We start from the raw sequence: 16842 nt of genomic DNA on the forward strand, positions 1-16842 counted from the left end.
GATCAATCCATACAAAAAACAAAGGCCTACAGCGTCTCCCCTTAAAACAAGGTCATGTTAATATTCATCAGTTGGTCTAAACCTTAAGATCGATCAGCCTCCGCTCGTCTCTTTTCTAATTCTACAAAGTGCTGACGGAAAGCACAGAATGCTGAGCGCGCCAGAACACAGACAGGAAGAGAGCTTTAACACAGAGGTCCTGCAGCACCTTCATTAATATTCTGTGATGAACGTCTTCACATTAGCCTGAGAGTTCTTATCTTCAGTCAATAACGAAGCGGCGCAGAGAATCGATGTCTGAACGCCGCTGATAACACTGTTTACACCGCCGGCCGGCTAACACACGCGTGACTGAAGCAACATAATGCGCCACACTGCATTATGGGCCATCTGCTCCTGAAAGACTCACTAAGAACCTCACACCATACCCTAGCAACCGCACCGATGCCCCTAGCAACCGCTCAGACCCACGCACTCGCATGAAGGGGGAGTTTGAGGGTGAATCTGCGCAGGTATCTTCACACACACCTACATCTCACACGGATCTGAGAGACTCCTGCACGAAACACACGGAGAACGGGATCACGGCATACACTTCAACATGAAGTCCAGATGATCTGGGTTGCTGTTCTCTAATTATAGAGATCTAGATCCATCGGGGGCCTCGGCACACTTACAAGACGAGGGAACATGATAAAGAAGACACGCAGCGAAATGAAATCAACTTTAAAATTAACTCAAAATTCAAGATAAAAAAATAAATGGATTCTTCCCATGTGTAATATATATATATATATATATAATACATAAATATATTTTATTTTGGATTGTATCTTTTTAAAACAATGTTTTTACATATATCTTTTTAAAGTGACAGAAATGCATTTTTTACATTATTTTAAGTCACTTCATTAATTTTCAGTTGCTTATTAGCGTGCATATTTCTAGAATATTAGCCATTTATTATTGCTAATTAAGCGTGTATTAATGCCTTATTCTATATGACGTTATTCTACATCCCTAATCCTACAAAATACCTCAGTTTAACAACTACCACTATTAATAAGCAGCACATTAAGGATTTATTGAGGGAAAAGTCATAGTTAATAGTTAATAAGTGTTATCATGCTAAAGTGTCACCTATCATGTTTGTTTGTTTTGTTTCATATCAAACAGGTATTACTGAAATATTTTAAATCTTAAAAATGCACGTACATTTCTATAAATAACAAAGCTCTAAATGATTTAAGTAGTCAGATTCCCAAAAACTGAAACCATGAACCTTAAAGGAACAAAAACCACAAACAGTTTTTTAATAATTACAATTATTGTAATTTTAAAAACAGCAATTAAATAAATTAATTCAAACATAAATGGATGTCAAATAAATAAAAATATTTGATTTAATGGATTTAACTAGTTTCAGTAAACCGTCATAAAGCAGGTGAAAGTGCTAAGCTCCACGTCGTTCACCAGAACGAAAAGATAACCATATACTTCTAAAAATCATTCTCGGTGTTAAAGAACAGCAGATATAACTAGAACGATGAAGGCACAAAGAAATAATATTGTAGGAATTATAATTTTTTTTTCATCTGATGAACGATAAAAACACTGACAGCCAATCAGAATCCCTCTTCAAGAATTTAAAGAGACAGACGCGCTTGAGCAGAGAAAAAACACACATTATCATTCAGACTGTGACTTATCAGACAAAACTGATCACACACACACACACACACACACACACACACACACACACACACACACACACACACACACACACACAGACACACACACACACACACACTCACACACACACACACACACACACACACACACACACACACACACACACACACACACACACACACACACACACACACACACACACACACACACACACACACACACACACACACACACACACACACACACACACACACACACACACACACACACACACACACACACACACACACACACACACACACACACACACACACACACACACACACTCGTACCTCGGCGCAGCAGGAAGGGTTTGGTGTAGTCCCAGCTGTCGTTGTCGTTTCTGATGACGTTGAGGCGTGAGGGCTAGAATGAGAGAGCACAACGGCACTGCATGTGTGTTAGATCCAGCGCTGTGTGTGTGTGTGTGTGAGTGTGTGTGTGTGTGTGAACGCTGCACATTTACCCGAGCGTATTCAATTTTCAGCGTGCAGCAGCCGGCGTAGATGTCGGCCCCGTTGAGGGCGGCTTTGGCCTTCTGAGCGTTCTGGATGGATTCGAACGTGACGGCCGTCAAGGAAAAGCTCACAGAACACACACTTACACACAACATCAACACACCCGGGCCCCGGAGGAGCGCGCTCGTCTCGTTAGAGCCGTGTGTTGCCGGGATACATGCATATTTAATGAGCGTGTGTAATGCGTGTCTGGGGAGAGAGAGCACTAGCTGATTCAGACGAGCCTAACGTCTTAAAGACAGGCCACGAAGGTCTTGTGTCATCAGCTCACGAGCGCAGGAAACGGATTTTTATATTCTGTTTTTAGAGGGTCGTTTCTTAAAAGTCTTGCATCAAAGAACTGCGCATCATATTCACGTTATAATAACTCAAATGAATGCTACTGTAACTGTCTTTATCTAGAAAATGATTCTCAGTTTAGTGCACTTTACATTTTAGCGTTTACTTTTTTATTTGCATTTTTAACTTCTTTATTTGTGAAAAATACCTTTATGGGATAACAGAAACTCTTAATGAATTTTTTTATGTTAGATTCAATTTCAAAATGATTTAATTTTTTTTTTTTTTACATCATTTATTCATTTTTTATTAATTTCTTCAAATCAATTACTAATTTAGTAATTATAAACTGATAAATATAATATAAAAACTTTTTAAAAATGTAAAAAAACTATTATTTTATTATATTTAAATAAAATGGTAAAATGTATGTACAAATGAACTACTAATTTGAGTAGCTGTTATAAAGACGTATTTCAAACTGATTTGTAAAATATTAATTTTATATTTTATACATGCAAATATTTGGGTATTTTGAGATGATTAACTTCATTATTTGCAGCGCTTCATTGGAGTGGGCGGGGCTAAATAATTATTTTGGAAGAATTATCCTGTTTCCTGATAGGTGAAGATTTCTCAGAGGAATCATGGGAAATGTAGTTTTTCTGTTTAGCGGTTGGCGGTCAAGTGCTGATTCTTCAGAAGGATATTCCACCATGGCCTGGATCCCGTTCCTCTTGAAGATCACGATGCGCAGAACGTTCCCGATCGGGTTACACACCGTGTACAAAACATCCTGAACGGCAAGAGCACAAGCTATTTAGAAAAAGGCGGCAATTTTTGATCATTTCCGCGATCGACCGTCTAAACATAAAGCTGCTAGCAGGATCCTGATCAGCATCATCATTACGTTTGGGATGGTTTTACTTTGTTGGCACTGAACGCAGCGGTTTAAACACTTTAATGATGCTCTTTGTATTTGAAAATACAATCGCAATTAACATTACCCCTTTGTTGCCCAGAAAACCCATGATTTAATTCAAATGAGGGAACGATATATAATATAACAATTAAAGAAAATGAGTGTTTGTTCATGGCTGCTCTGTACAGATCTCTACATAAGTACTGGTAAAAAGTCATTATTATTCATCCGATAATCACTCCTAGCCTATAGAGAGTCTGCAGAATCAGGCCTAATGCAGACGCATTACAGGAAACACGTATCTATTTTCATTTCCTCCAAATCCTCTGGATCTTTCAGTATTCAGAAAAGAAAGGTAAGAAGCCACAACTGATTATTTCAGGCTAAAACGAGCATCAGTGAGCATCCCGGGAGGCGGTTACCGTGGTGATGGGGTAGAGCGGGTTCTGGATGGACAGCAGCAGCACTTTGTTCCCGCTGTTGGGGTCGTCTGCGTTGGTGGGTCTGGTGATGCGCTTGCTGGTGGAGTAGTTGAAGTAGGCCTGCTGTCCGGCGATGAAGACGGCCTCCTGAGATCCACACGCCACGCAGCGGTCAGCGCTCTGGACCTCCTCGAACTCCACCAGAGCCTGCCGCTTGAACGGCATCATCATCACGTAACTGAAGGAGAGAAGAGAGAACCACCAGATCAAGCTGACCTTCAGACAACGAAGATCATCTCGGTGCTAACTCGGTCATTTTTACTGTACAGACATCAGTGTAGAAACTTATTTTTGCTTTCTACAATAGAATGTAACTAAACTGAATGGGAAAACACAACGTAGAATTCAAAATATTAGCAAAAACTACGAAACCGTCAACAATTATAACCAAAAATACGTATTTTAAACTAGGCTAAACTACAAAACTGAAACGAATAAAAGTGGATTTAAATTTCACAAAAAAACACTAAATATGAAAATAAATCATTACAAACTATATTAACAAGCATTAAAATAACGCATAGCTAAATACGTAACAAATACCTAAAATAAAGCAAACCTTAACTGAAATAAAACTCCAAGCACTAAAATAACTAAAACTAAAGAAAGAAAGTAGAAATAGTGATATCAATGACTTCATTTATTTATAAAAATTACTAAAGATTTAACCAAAACTAAAACTATAAAATAAAATCTAATTGAAAATACTAACAACTCTTAATATTATCTCAGTGATGTTAAAATGAGCAGTGCTTTCAATTATTATATAAAGCTAATGTTTTTATGTGAGCGTTGATGATAAGAGATGGTAAAATAAACGTTACTTTTTGGTTTCAGCTACATGAAAAGTTTCATTTCAGTGTTCAGCTTCAGCGGATCACAATAAACAAAAACCTGAATGTTATTTGTGTCTCACTCGCTCTGGGGTCATGTGATCGGCTCATCAGACTTTAAATACACTCATATGACCTCCATTCGTGTCTCTCACACACACACACACACACACACACACACACACACACACACACACACACACACACACACACACACACACACACACACACACACACACACACACACACACACACACACACAGACACACACACACAGACACACACACACACACAGACACAGACACACACACACAGACACACACACACTTCCTGTCCTCCGTGTCTTTTCTGGCACAGTTGAGGTCAAACACACACTAACACCCCCGAGTGTTTCCCATGATCCTCTCTGATCTTCTGTGAAGGTGAGCGATGACTCTTCATGTGTTTTGATCAAAACCTCGATCTGTTCGTTCGTTCAGAGGGAAGGGCACCGAACGAATCTCTCTGAAGAATCGGAGCAAATAAAAGCATGGCTTTACCAGATGTTCCCGAATTTCTCCAAAGCCTCGACCAGATCGGCCTCCACCACGGATTCACAAAGACCTCGGACGTGAACGACGGGAGACGGAGCGATGCGGTGCGTCTCGGAGCCGCCGTCCTGAAAAAACACACACAGAAACACAGAATTCAATGCAATTCAATGGAACTTAATTCATTCTGATTAATCACATCCAGAATAAACACTTTTGTTTACTGTCTATTTTTATATATATATATATATATATATATATATATATGTGTGTGTGTTATATATATATATATATATATACACACACACATATACTTTGAAAATATTTCCATGAATATACATTATTGATATCATTTATATTATACGTAAATATATTTAAAATCTAAACATATTTTTGTTAAATATATACATGTGTGTGTGTGTGTGTGTGTGTGTGTGTGTGTGTGTGTATTTATAGGCATGATAGCCACAGTACACACACATATTTGTCATAAACGAGAACTTTTATTTTGGACGATTCATCATGACTAATCATTTGACAGCACTAAAATAAACTGAATTCAAACAAAACGCTAAAAGCTTTTAAAGTCATGATGATGTAAAAGTAAAAGATCAGAACGATCCAAATAAAACAACTATGTGGTGACTATTAAAATAAAGTGGTAGCAAAAATGTAAAAAAGCTTAAAAAGTTACATTAAATATGCTGAAAATAAAATGTAATGCATCATAAAAAACATTCAAATGAAAATAGCGCACTATATTTCTTCAGCTGCATTAAGCAGCATCTCAGAACAGAAGAGCCTTCAGACGGATGAGCTCTAAACATCACACTTCATAGAACAGCTCGTCTTCATCCAGTGAGCAGACACACTCAGACCAGAGGAAGAGGACGGTGAAGATGAGGAGGATGAACACACACACTCTGTGAAGATGAGGAGGAGGAACACGAGGAAACACTCAGACACCAGCGTTTCAAAGATTTCTGTTTCAAACGAACGCTGTTCTTTCTATTCATCTGTGACTCCAGAAAAATAAAATGCATAACTGATTCCACAAAAACACTGAGCGGCACGACACTGATAATAATCATATCAGTATATTGCATTGATTTCTGAAGACTGGAGTAAATTCAGAAGTAAATGACACTTGAACACGTTCACAGAGATGAGGACAGAAATCAGCAGCGTCCCTGTGCTTCGGGTGAAGAGTCGTTCTATAACTATGATAACACTAGTGTCACTTTTCTGAAATAGAAAGAGAAGCGTGTGAAGACAAACTAAACAGAGCCCAATTACAGGACTTCTCCTCCTTCCTCCAATACAAGAAGCCTGAGTGGACTGAGCTAAACACAGATGAGCTTCTCTTCTCTTCTCTAATGAATCATGTGAGTGTCTCTGGAGTCCCAGCAAAGCTACGGTCTTCATCTCATTCAGACAGCGGCACGATCATAAATCAGATGAATCTATCTTAGAAGTAGTCTCACTGGCTCGCAACAGAAACGGTCAAATATATCAATAAAAACAGTTTCACTGATCAGAAGTGACCCGTCGTGCAAAAGTGTAGCCTAAACAGGTTTGGGACATTTCTGCTTCTGATGCGCGCCTTTCCTTAAAAAAAGTATCTCAGTAGTAAATCAATTGCTATTTTGTGGTCTGCATGAAATAATTCAATTAATAAATGTGTGGAAGCAGAGTCGGTGACGACTAAAAGATCACTTTCAACTTTTCTAATCGTTTTCTTCCCTTTTTTTGCATATTTTATGTTGTCTTTTAAACCGTGTATACATCAACAAGAAATACACAACCGATTCATTGCACGAGAAGTGAATAAATGAATAAAAAATACAAATAAATTACAGTAGAAGCTGACTCCATCTGAAGCGTTTCCATAAGCTCAGATAGCCATAAGACTTAGTATTAGATTTACATTTCATTGCAATCAGCTTCTAAGCAATTCTATCTAAATCGAAGCAAGAGAGATACTGGTGCAGCAACCCAAAAAACATACGTCTGAGATAAAGTCCCACACTTCCCTGCGCTATAGAGGACGTGACGGAGTGATGTAAAGGTTGTCTGAGATGGAGGAGAAAGAAAGTTCAAAACAAAGCATGTCTCGTTATATTTGTGGATTTCTTTAGTGTGTGCTACGCCTGAAAAAGGTCTGAGGACTGAACCGGTGACTTTTAAGATCAACAACTAAACGAGTTCAAGAGGTGCATAAGATTACATATAAATACATAAATAAATATAGAAGTCAGCGTCGACGTGTCGATCAAATCATTCAGCGTCGAAACTAGCTGCTCATTTATAAAGTCTAGCCCTTTTTTTAAAGCGTAATAATAAATCAGCCATATAAAGCTGCAACTAGAAAAGTCGAACCAAGTGTTTCTACGTGAAAGCCGCGTGAAACCACACACGCACTGCATGCTGCTCCTCTTTTGCAAGCATCAAACCGTCTTTCCATCGTCTGCTTTGCAGCGCTGCGGCGGAAAAACAGCTTCACGAAGAATCACGAAGAACAAATGGTCGTCTGATGAAGAACACCTGTCTGTCTCTCAGACTCAAACCACTTCCACACCAGCGCCATCTTACCTCGAGCTCACTTTAAATAATACACAGCACATGAAAGAACGTAAAACATTCAAAATAAGCCGCAAAATGGCCAAAATTATAATACAATTATATTCAATAATAATATTTAATATTAAACAACGAAAAGGCTGGAAGCAAAAAGCAATCCTAGTTTAAATTGTACTTAATTATCATAAAAACTATCTATATAAATAATACGTAATATAAAAATGCATGTGTTAAATTGGATTAATATTAATGATTAATAATAAATATGATCAAATATATATATATATATATACTTGATTTATTCCTTCTTTACTTGATTGAAGCAGAATTTAGATGGTAATTAAAAGTAACAGGAAGCAGCGTTTGAATCATTTTCTTCACAGAGAGCTGGAAGCGTTCATCACCTTTGGCTTGATTCGTTGAGGACGCTTCACGAGATCTGTTCTGATCTACAGCAGACACGACGTGAACGTGAGCTGGGATGAAAGAGAACGGCTGAGGCTAAAATAAAGCTATTTATGAAGACTTTCTGGCCGTTTGTTCTGAAAAAGTGCTGCACCTCGAGTAGAAATGACTGTGTGTGAGGCATCTGACTCTAATTAAACGAGGTCTTCGGCAGGTCTTCAGACGGCGTGAATCTGCCTCTTATGTTATCACACACGATTGAACTGAATTGAATTACACAAATTGGTGAAATGAATTGTTTGGGGTGACATTCAAAGGCAGAGACACAAGCAGCACGTCCTCGTGACCGAGCGCAGGGACAGCTTCATCACTGAATCAGAACATCACGAGCCCAACCATCAGACGCAAACAAACTACTTTTTATTATGAGACCACAAAAAATGTAGATTGTATTCACTGATGTATTTACTTTTTATATTTTTTTATTATTAAGACAACATTTTCTATAAGAAAGAAGGACATTTCATAACATAAAAAGAAGGGGGAAAAGTATTCTATATTTTTAATATAAGATAACATTTTGTTGTATTATAAGGTTTCTTTATTTTAAATGCATGCCTGCTTCACAGTTTAGTGTGTCTGTAATTTACTGCCACTATAACTATATTACTAATAATACTTCCTGTATTACTTCCAGATTTAAAGACTGTTGTGTGTGTGTGTGTGTGTGTGTGTGTGTGTGTGTGTGTGTGTGTGTGTGTTTGTGTCTCAGTGTGTGTGTGTGTGTGTGTGTGTGTGTATGCATGTGTGTGTGTCTCAGTGTGTGTGTCTCAGTGTGTGTGTGTTTGTTTATGTGTGTGTGTGTTTGTGTCTCAGTGTGTGTGTGTGTGTGTGTGTGTATGTATGCATGTGTGTGTGTCTCAGTGTGTGTGTCTCAGTGTGTGTGTGTTTGTTTATGTGTGTGTGTGTGTGTTTGTGTCTCAGTGTGTGTGTGTGTGTGTGTGTGTGTGTGTGTGTGTGTGTGTGTGTATATGTATGCATGTGTGTGTGTCTCAGTGTGTGTGTGTTTGTTTATGTGTGTGTGTGTGTGTGTGTGTGTGTGTCTGAATGACGTTCATGATTCTGGAGGTCTTCAGGTCTGGTCACACACATCAGATCTTGAGCCGCTCTGAAAATCTCAGAGTTTCTTGACTCACTTCTTCAGCAGGAATCAGAGACAGAGCTGCTCTTCTGGAGTCACACATCTACAGACACCTTCACTGATTGTGAACTTCACATCAGATCACCCTAAACATACACAAGCTTCACATTAACACGTAGTTTCATTGAAGACAACAGCAACTGAGTGCTGCCCAGAAAGCCGTAGAGTGTTAAAGACCCCATCGTGTAGAAATGTGTGTATATTAGGGGTGCCACGATACACAGACTCTAGCTTCACTACAGTTTCATTTCTTTTCCTTTACGTTGAACAGACAGTATTACCATTTTCTTTCAACTAGATGTGAAAATACTAAATATTATATAGCATTCTAATGTTATATATAATCTGAATATACATGCAAGGAATAAAGTTTTGAAATATATTTGATTTAGTTCAAAAACAGTGCGACAGGTAACCTAGCATATATAGTTTCAGTTCAGTTGTGCGTGTTTTATATTTGTTTATAATAATAAAACAATCTAATAAACTAGGGCTGCATGATTATGACAAAAACCATAATCGTTGGTTATTCACTGGATAATTGCAATTTTTAAGATTAACACAATTTAGAGGAAATGAGGTTTATACCGAGGTTTGGAGCGACTGGATCGCTTCTTCTTTAAGTAAAAAAAAAAGCGTGGTATTATAAGGCTAAACTAAAACTCTAATGAAGATGTAGAAAGAAAAAACGCATCTTAAGCACATAACGTGGACTTTGAGAGACTGTGGCATCCATGACTGTAAATTCAATGAGTTGTGCCCCAACGTATGCAGTGTATATAAAAAGTCTTTAAAACATTCACGGAAGAAAGACTGACTCTTTAGCCGCTCTCCTATCAGCAGGAGAGAAGGAAGTGTACTGAAGTAAGCATGAGTTCAACTCTAAGGGAGTGTTCACACCATAAAAATACCCACGCGGCCGCGGAGGCATCGATAGCATCACGTTTCCTCTGCAAACCGATGACAGAAACGACGACAGAGCAGCAGCACGAACAGGAAGTGACATGCAATGTCATCCAAAGAGAGCGCCGCACCACAGGATTGAGTAACAGCCTCGACGGCAGAGAGAAAAGCTTCGGGCTTGTCTTACAGTCATTCCTGAGACCCAAATAAAAGATGTATTAATGAGAACGACTTCAGCAGCCAGCGCTTTCAGCTCCAATTAAAGGAGTAATTCACCCAGAAATGAACATGCTGTCATCATTTACTCGCTCCAAACCTGTAGCGCTTTCTTTCTTCTGCTGAATATAAAAGAACGTGCTGATCTCTGCCGAGAGAGTTTCTTCTCTACAAAGACCAACGTTCCTCAGAAATAAAGAGTTGATTTTCTGTGAATTCATCTTTTAAGGCAAGAAACTAGAGAAACTAGGGGTGAATCTTCACCTCTCAGGGTACTCCAGGATGATCGTTCACGCTATAGAAACTGCTTTCATCTGCTTAAACTTCCAGAAGACCAATCTGAAAACTGTATGAAGTCAGGTTTGAAATTCTTGTAGGTTTGGTTGATGTGTTAGACCTAAAGGCTGGGTGTATGTAAGAGCTTCACGGATCCAAATGTTCAGATCCAACTAGATAAAGTGAAGAGAACAAAGACTCTCTGAAAGAAGAGACCAGATATGGAAACACAACAGAGCTGAGAAATCTCAAAACTGATAAGTTTGTAGAGTCTCGTCTTATTAGACTTTATCTATTTAGATTTCAATCCCAATCCATATTATATATATATATAGTTTTTTTCTCCACTTCAGCAGCACACACCAATAGGTTTATTCCTATTTATATTTTTTATAGTTTTTACTGAAGGGATTTTGGGGGAAAAAACTACATTTTCACCAAGTTTTAGGACTAAAATGTTGTTTAGATCAGTGTGAGTGATATGTGAGCAAATCTCCAAAGCATCGTAAGTAGTGAAAAATGAGAAATGTGAAAAACGGCAAACATTAATCGATATGTCGGCCTTGTTGGCGTTTTTCAAATATCTGCATTGGCTAAAAAGATTTTCTATTTGGCCGATACATTCAGGTGGTGCTGAGAAAGAAAGAGCTCTCTTCTGTCTAAACAGAGCTATCTGAGGTCAACAAAGGAATTAAAATGAACACAAACAGTATTATAATGACTGCTGTAATATAATGCTTTCTTGTTTGCAATCAGTATTTATATCATTTAAGCAAAACGTTAAGCGACTAATGAACATTTAAATTCACAAAACTAGCTGCCATGAGCAGAGTTTATCTTAACTAGAGACGCACGAATAAACTTTAAACTCGTGATTTCAAATAACGCTACGCTTTACGCATTCAGCCGATGTCATGTTCGTGGCATTTTTACTGTAACTTTTACTTTTACTGTAATATGGATGTTATTTTGGCTTCACACAAACTACCCAGAATACAGCGTCCCCCGTTGATTACAGCGTTTACTTCCTAATAAATATTAATAAATATAAATAAATAAATGTAATAAATATTTTTTATTTGGGAAAAATAGTTTATATTAAAATACAAGTGTGTTTATTTTACACATTTATATTTGAATACATTTTCTAAATATTTCAAACATATTATATTAATATTAATTAAAAATGCAATATCTAATATTAATTAAAATAAATACAATATCGGTTATCGGCCACCCAGCTTGTCAGGATATCGGCTTCAAGCCCGTCATGTGGGTCGAGCACTAGTCGAGAGAACTAGAGAACATCGTACATCTACTGAAACCAAGGCAGCTACAATCTACTTGGGTTTACAAAGCGTTTGAGAAACACAGCCCTCCATGTTTTGGCCTCCAGCGTCTTGCCTTTAAACCACACTAAAGATTTTCTTCCTTAGTATTTTTGTCTTGTTTTCTGGTTATCTACAGATTCAGGAAGTAAAAGTAAAAAGACTTCAAATACTGTGTTTTGTTTTCTGAAGAAACTGCGTCCCTATCTGTGAAAACCAGACCAACGTCTCAAAATGCGATTTCGAGATAACAAGCTTCGAAAATGGACTTCAACCATTGATTTCACTCTCATTTCAAACATATCAAGGTTACCCTTCACAGAAGGACGATTTTAGGCAGAAAACAGGAAGACTTCCCAGACAGGATCACAAACGCTGAGAAAATCATTTTTTTGCCGTGTACAGCAGCGCACGTTACGGTATGCCGTTCACCCGCGGAGCAGATGGACGCCCCACACACACACACACACACACACACACACACACACACATACTCACACACACACACACACACACACACACACACACACACACACACACACACACACACACACACACACACACACACACACTCACACACACACACACACACTCACACACACACACACACACACACACACACACACACACACACACACACACACACACACACACACACACACACACACACACACACACACACACACACACACACACACACACACACACACACACACACACACACACACACACACACACACACACACACACACACACACACACACACACACACACACACACACACACACACACACACACACACACACACACACACACACACACACACACACACACACACACACACACACACACACACACACACACTCACACACACACACACACACACACACACACACACACACACACACACACACGCTCAGGCGCTCATTTGTCAGTCGGGCGAGTCAGGTGACCCTGTTTCTCCCGCTGAGATCCAGACGACTCCAGAGACGCCGCCGCCCACCGAGACGCTCCGGCAGACAGACGTTAGCATACACATTAAAAGAGAGCAGATTATGGATGCAAAGCCGCCGCCCACCCGAGCCGTTTGATTTTATTGCAGTGCCCGGCGTATCTCTGGCAGTAAACGGTGCTGATATCAATAAAGGCCACGGGAAACGCTATCAGGTCTGCTGGAGGTACATGAGCAGCCAATGAAAGACACTCAGTCTTCAAACGATCAGGACTTCCTCAGTCTGTCTGTGTGTTTCTGAGCGTCTGGACTCACCACAGACCCCCGAGAGAAAACCAGGTCAGAAGAAGTATGGGCTAAAAACGACTCAAACGATCAATAATGTGTTTGCGTCTGGCCTCGCTTAAATATTAGTAATGTTTAGTAAAAATCAAAGTACTTTTCGCGCATCTAAATGAAAACGACATCATCCTTTGTGTTCTCTTAATTAAAATGAACACATGCTTCGATTTTTTCACGCTAAACGTACTAAAAAACGCTGGTTTAAGATTCAGAGCTAACACTGTTATCTTGTGCAGAAATTAATTCATAATGCAATGCATTTTTATGCATTTAGTAGATAATATGTTAACGCAAAAATAAATTAAACGGCGAAATATAATTCTGTGTTTATTTATTTATAAAAAAACCTTTTATTACATTTACTATGATTTTTAGGGTAAAAACCAGGACCATGTTAAAATAGGTCAAGTATAAAATCACGCTTCCTTTAGTGTGTGAGTGTGTGCTGATCGTGAATGTAAACGGATTCATTAAAATTCTGAACAAACTGATTCATAGTTTTGAATATTTTGACTCTCTGCACGCTCTGTTAAAACCACAGGATCCATTCTTTAAAAAGCGACTGCTATATTGTTCATATTTTTGACACGTTTAGGTTAGAATACAGCAAACCTTGATGCACTGAACCTTGTACAGTGAAGCACTCATGCTGTAACATCTTCAAAAGAAACGTGTGACTTTTCCGTCTTTTCACGAACCACGTGTGATTCGGTTCTATCTGCTCTGACTCTTCTCACGCTCACCGCTCTCTAGCTTCTGAACGTCACCCGGTCATCCGCTCGCCCGGGACTTCACAGATCTGACCTTAAAATCTGAGAAAACCAAAGCATGTCTCCAGACGCTTCCTCTGTGAACACACTCCGCTCAGAGCTTCACACGGACTCCGTCTGACCATCTGACAGCAGCAGAAGAAGAAGGAGAAGGAGAAGAAGAAGAAGGAGGAGGAGGAGAAGAAGAAGGAGGAGGAGAGAAGGAGGAGGAGGAGGAGAAGGAGAAGAAGAAGAAGAAGAAGAAGAAGAAGAGGAGGAGGAGGAGAAGAAGAAGGAGGAGGAGGAGAAGAAGAAGAAGAGAGGAGGAGGAGAAGGAGAAGAAGAAGAAGAAGAAGGAGGAGGAGGAGGACTGGACGGCCTGGTCAGTCAGACAGAGAGATGCATCATGGGATCGGCTCGTGTGTGTGTGTGTGTGTGTGTGTGTGTGTGTGTGTGTGATCACCGGTCAATATATGCTACACAGAAGATCTCAAGCGCTTGAGTGCTGCTTTCAAATGACGTTTCGTGAAAATTGCTTTATCAATAAACCAGACCTGATCACATGCACCAAAAATGCCTGCTGGAGCTCGCTTAAAAGACCTAATCAGATTACTTTTTCAAGCGACGCATTGCTTTTTCAGCGAGGGTCTTCACGTTCGCCGTCCTGAGAGATAGCCTTACGTCGTTTCACGAGACACCAACGTGAACATTACGTTCATTACGCAACGTGTTCATGTGTGCGATGCGCTCTCTTCAGATTCACGCCACTGGATTCAACTTCCGTGCGTGAGGCCAAGAGCAAAGAGGAATCATGAGAAACAGAAACCCTGAAGATCACAAACAGGAACGAGCCGCTGTGTTCTGATTATAGAAATAAAAACAGACGTGTAGCTCACGGGATCGGAGAGAATCAGAACGAGCCGATCAAATGCTGCCTAGTTAGGGAACTAACTTTAATATATACCATGGTCCTAAACGGTCTCCTTGCCACGTGCAGCTCTTCATACATCACCGATTATTACACAGAAACTGATTATTTTCACGCATGTGAACAGGAAGGATCTTTTTCAAAAATGCATTGTTTTTGTTTTTATGATTTCTGCATAAGGAGTTAAAAGGGGTTCATTCTAAAAGATTCGCTCGTATGTAAACGATTCAGGAGTTTTGATTTTAAGGTACACTCAGGGAACATGCACTAATAAGTAAAGCATCCCTGATAGAAATGAATTTCACTGAATTCCAGAGAGATCACGTTCTTCACAGACCTGCTGTTTCTATCATAAACCTTTCTACATGTTTAAACATTTTCTGGCTTCCTCTCTTGATACCTTTTTATTTTTAATCTTAGGAGAGTCTTGGCATGCATCACGTGTCACATCACTCCATATATAAATATAAATATAGTCTAGAGCACAGAAGTCAGTTATATCTGTAGCAACAGACAACAATATAAAACGGGTTAAAATGATCCATTTTTCTTTCAAGCCAGAAATCATTAAGCGTGATGCACCATGAAGAGATTTAACACACGTCCTGCCCTAAATAGATCACTATATATATGTTCACTATGTTTAATATGCATCGCTAAAGACGTCGTTTGAGCAACTTTAAAGGTGATTTTTTTTTTTTTCAATATTTAGATTTTTTTTTTCCAGATTTTGAATGATAGTCGTATCTCAGCAAAGCACGCAGCAATGCAAAGATGAATTATTATATTGTGCTCAGGGTCACACACACACACACACACACACACACACACACGTCGGTGTTCCTGTTTCTCGTCTTTCTGGCTCCCTCTCTTGATTGCTCTTTTCTTTTGGCATCGTGCACTAAACGCGCGTGATGTGAGTCCAGCGCTCTGAATCTGAATCTGAATCTGAATCTGAATCTGAATCGGCTCTATTCGCCGGTCAGTGCTGGGGAGTGATGCGGCTCTGACCTTCCTGTCCGCGGAGCTCCAGCGCGCTCTGCTCTGCCCTTCATCCTCCTCATCGTCACCCATGAGCCCCGCGGATGCTGAGTCTGACTCCTCGCCTTCCTCCAGCTCCTCCTCATCCTCGGCGGACACCTTCAGGCGCTTGGGCGCGCGCTCGTACTCCTCCAGCGCGGACATGATGTATCTATCAATCAATCAATCGGTCAATCGATCGATGATCGGAGGATGATGAAGACGACGTGAACGGAGCGCACACGCACGCAGGCGCGCTCATGTGCTGCTCTGATCTCTCATCCGGCAACAGCTCTGCGCGCTCACGCCCTCGCTCCTCGCTCACTGCGGCTCTGACGTCACGCCGCGTTTCGATTGGCCGCGGCGCGTGAGTGAAGTCCGGGCGGCGGCGCTGATTGGCTGAGAGCGGGGCACGCGTAACATTAACGATAATTATAATAATCACTTTGAACTTCGCGTTACTTTGTAATCACCCGAAACGCTGCTCGTACAGATAATAGTCTCCTTTACAAAGGAATTACGTTCAGTGTGTAAAATATAAATTATGCTTCAGTGTTATGATGACTCACAATCTACAGACACCACAAAATAGAGCTGTGTTCTTTAAAAGCTCGGATAAATCTGAGTGATCTGGAGAAACTGAGATG

The 16842-nt window shown here is 39.8% G+C and overlaps 1 protein-coding gene across 1 annotated transcript in view; it reads right to left on the reverse strand.

Annotated features, from left to right (window-relative positions):
• The window catches only part of LOC122354292 (heterogeneous nuclear ribonucleoprotein L-like), a 26491-nt gene extending 9978 nt beyond the window's left edge, over positions 1 to 16513 (reverse strand). Inside the window, exons 1-6 of the mRNA XM_043252462.1 lie at positions 16187 to 16513; positions 5305 to 5423; positions 3873 to 4110; positions 3239 to 3324; positions 2198 to 2294; positions 2025 to 2097 (exon numbers count right to left, since the gene is read on the reverse strand). Coding sequence (XP_043108397.1) covers positions 2025 to 2097; positions 2198 to 2294; positions 3239 to 3324; positions 3873 to 4110; positions 5305 to 5423; positions 16187 to 16360 — 787 coding nt within the window. The 5' untranslated portion in view covers positions 16361 to 16513. The remainder of the gene's footprint in view (positions 1 to 2024; positions 2098 to 2197; positions 2295 to 3238; positions 3325 to 3872; positions 4111 to 5304; positions 5424 to 16186) is intronic.
• Positions 16514 to 16842: the final 329 nt, after the last annotated feature.

This window comes from Puntigrus tetrazona, chromosome 11 (genome assembly GCF_018831695.1).
Source record: "Puntigrus tetrazona isolate hp1 chromosome 11, ASM1883169v1, whole genome shotgun sequence".
Classification (NCBI taxonomy): Eukaryota; Metazoa; Chordata; class Actinopteri; order Cypriniformes; family Cyprinidae; genus Puntigrus; species Puntigrus tetrazona.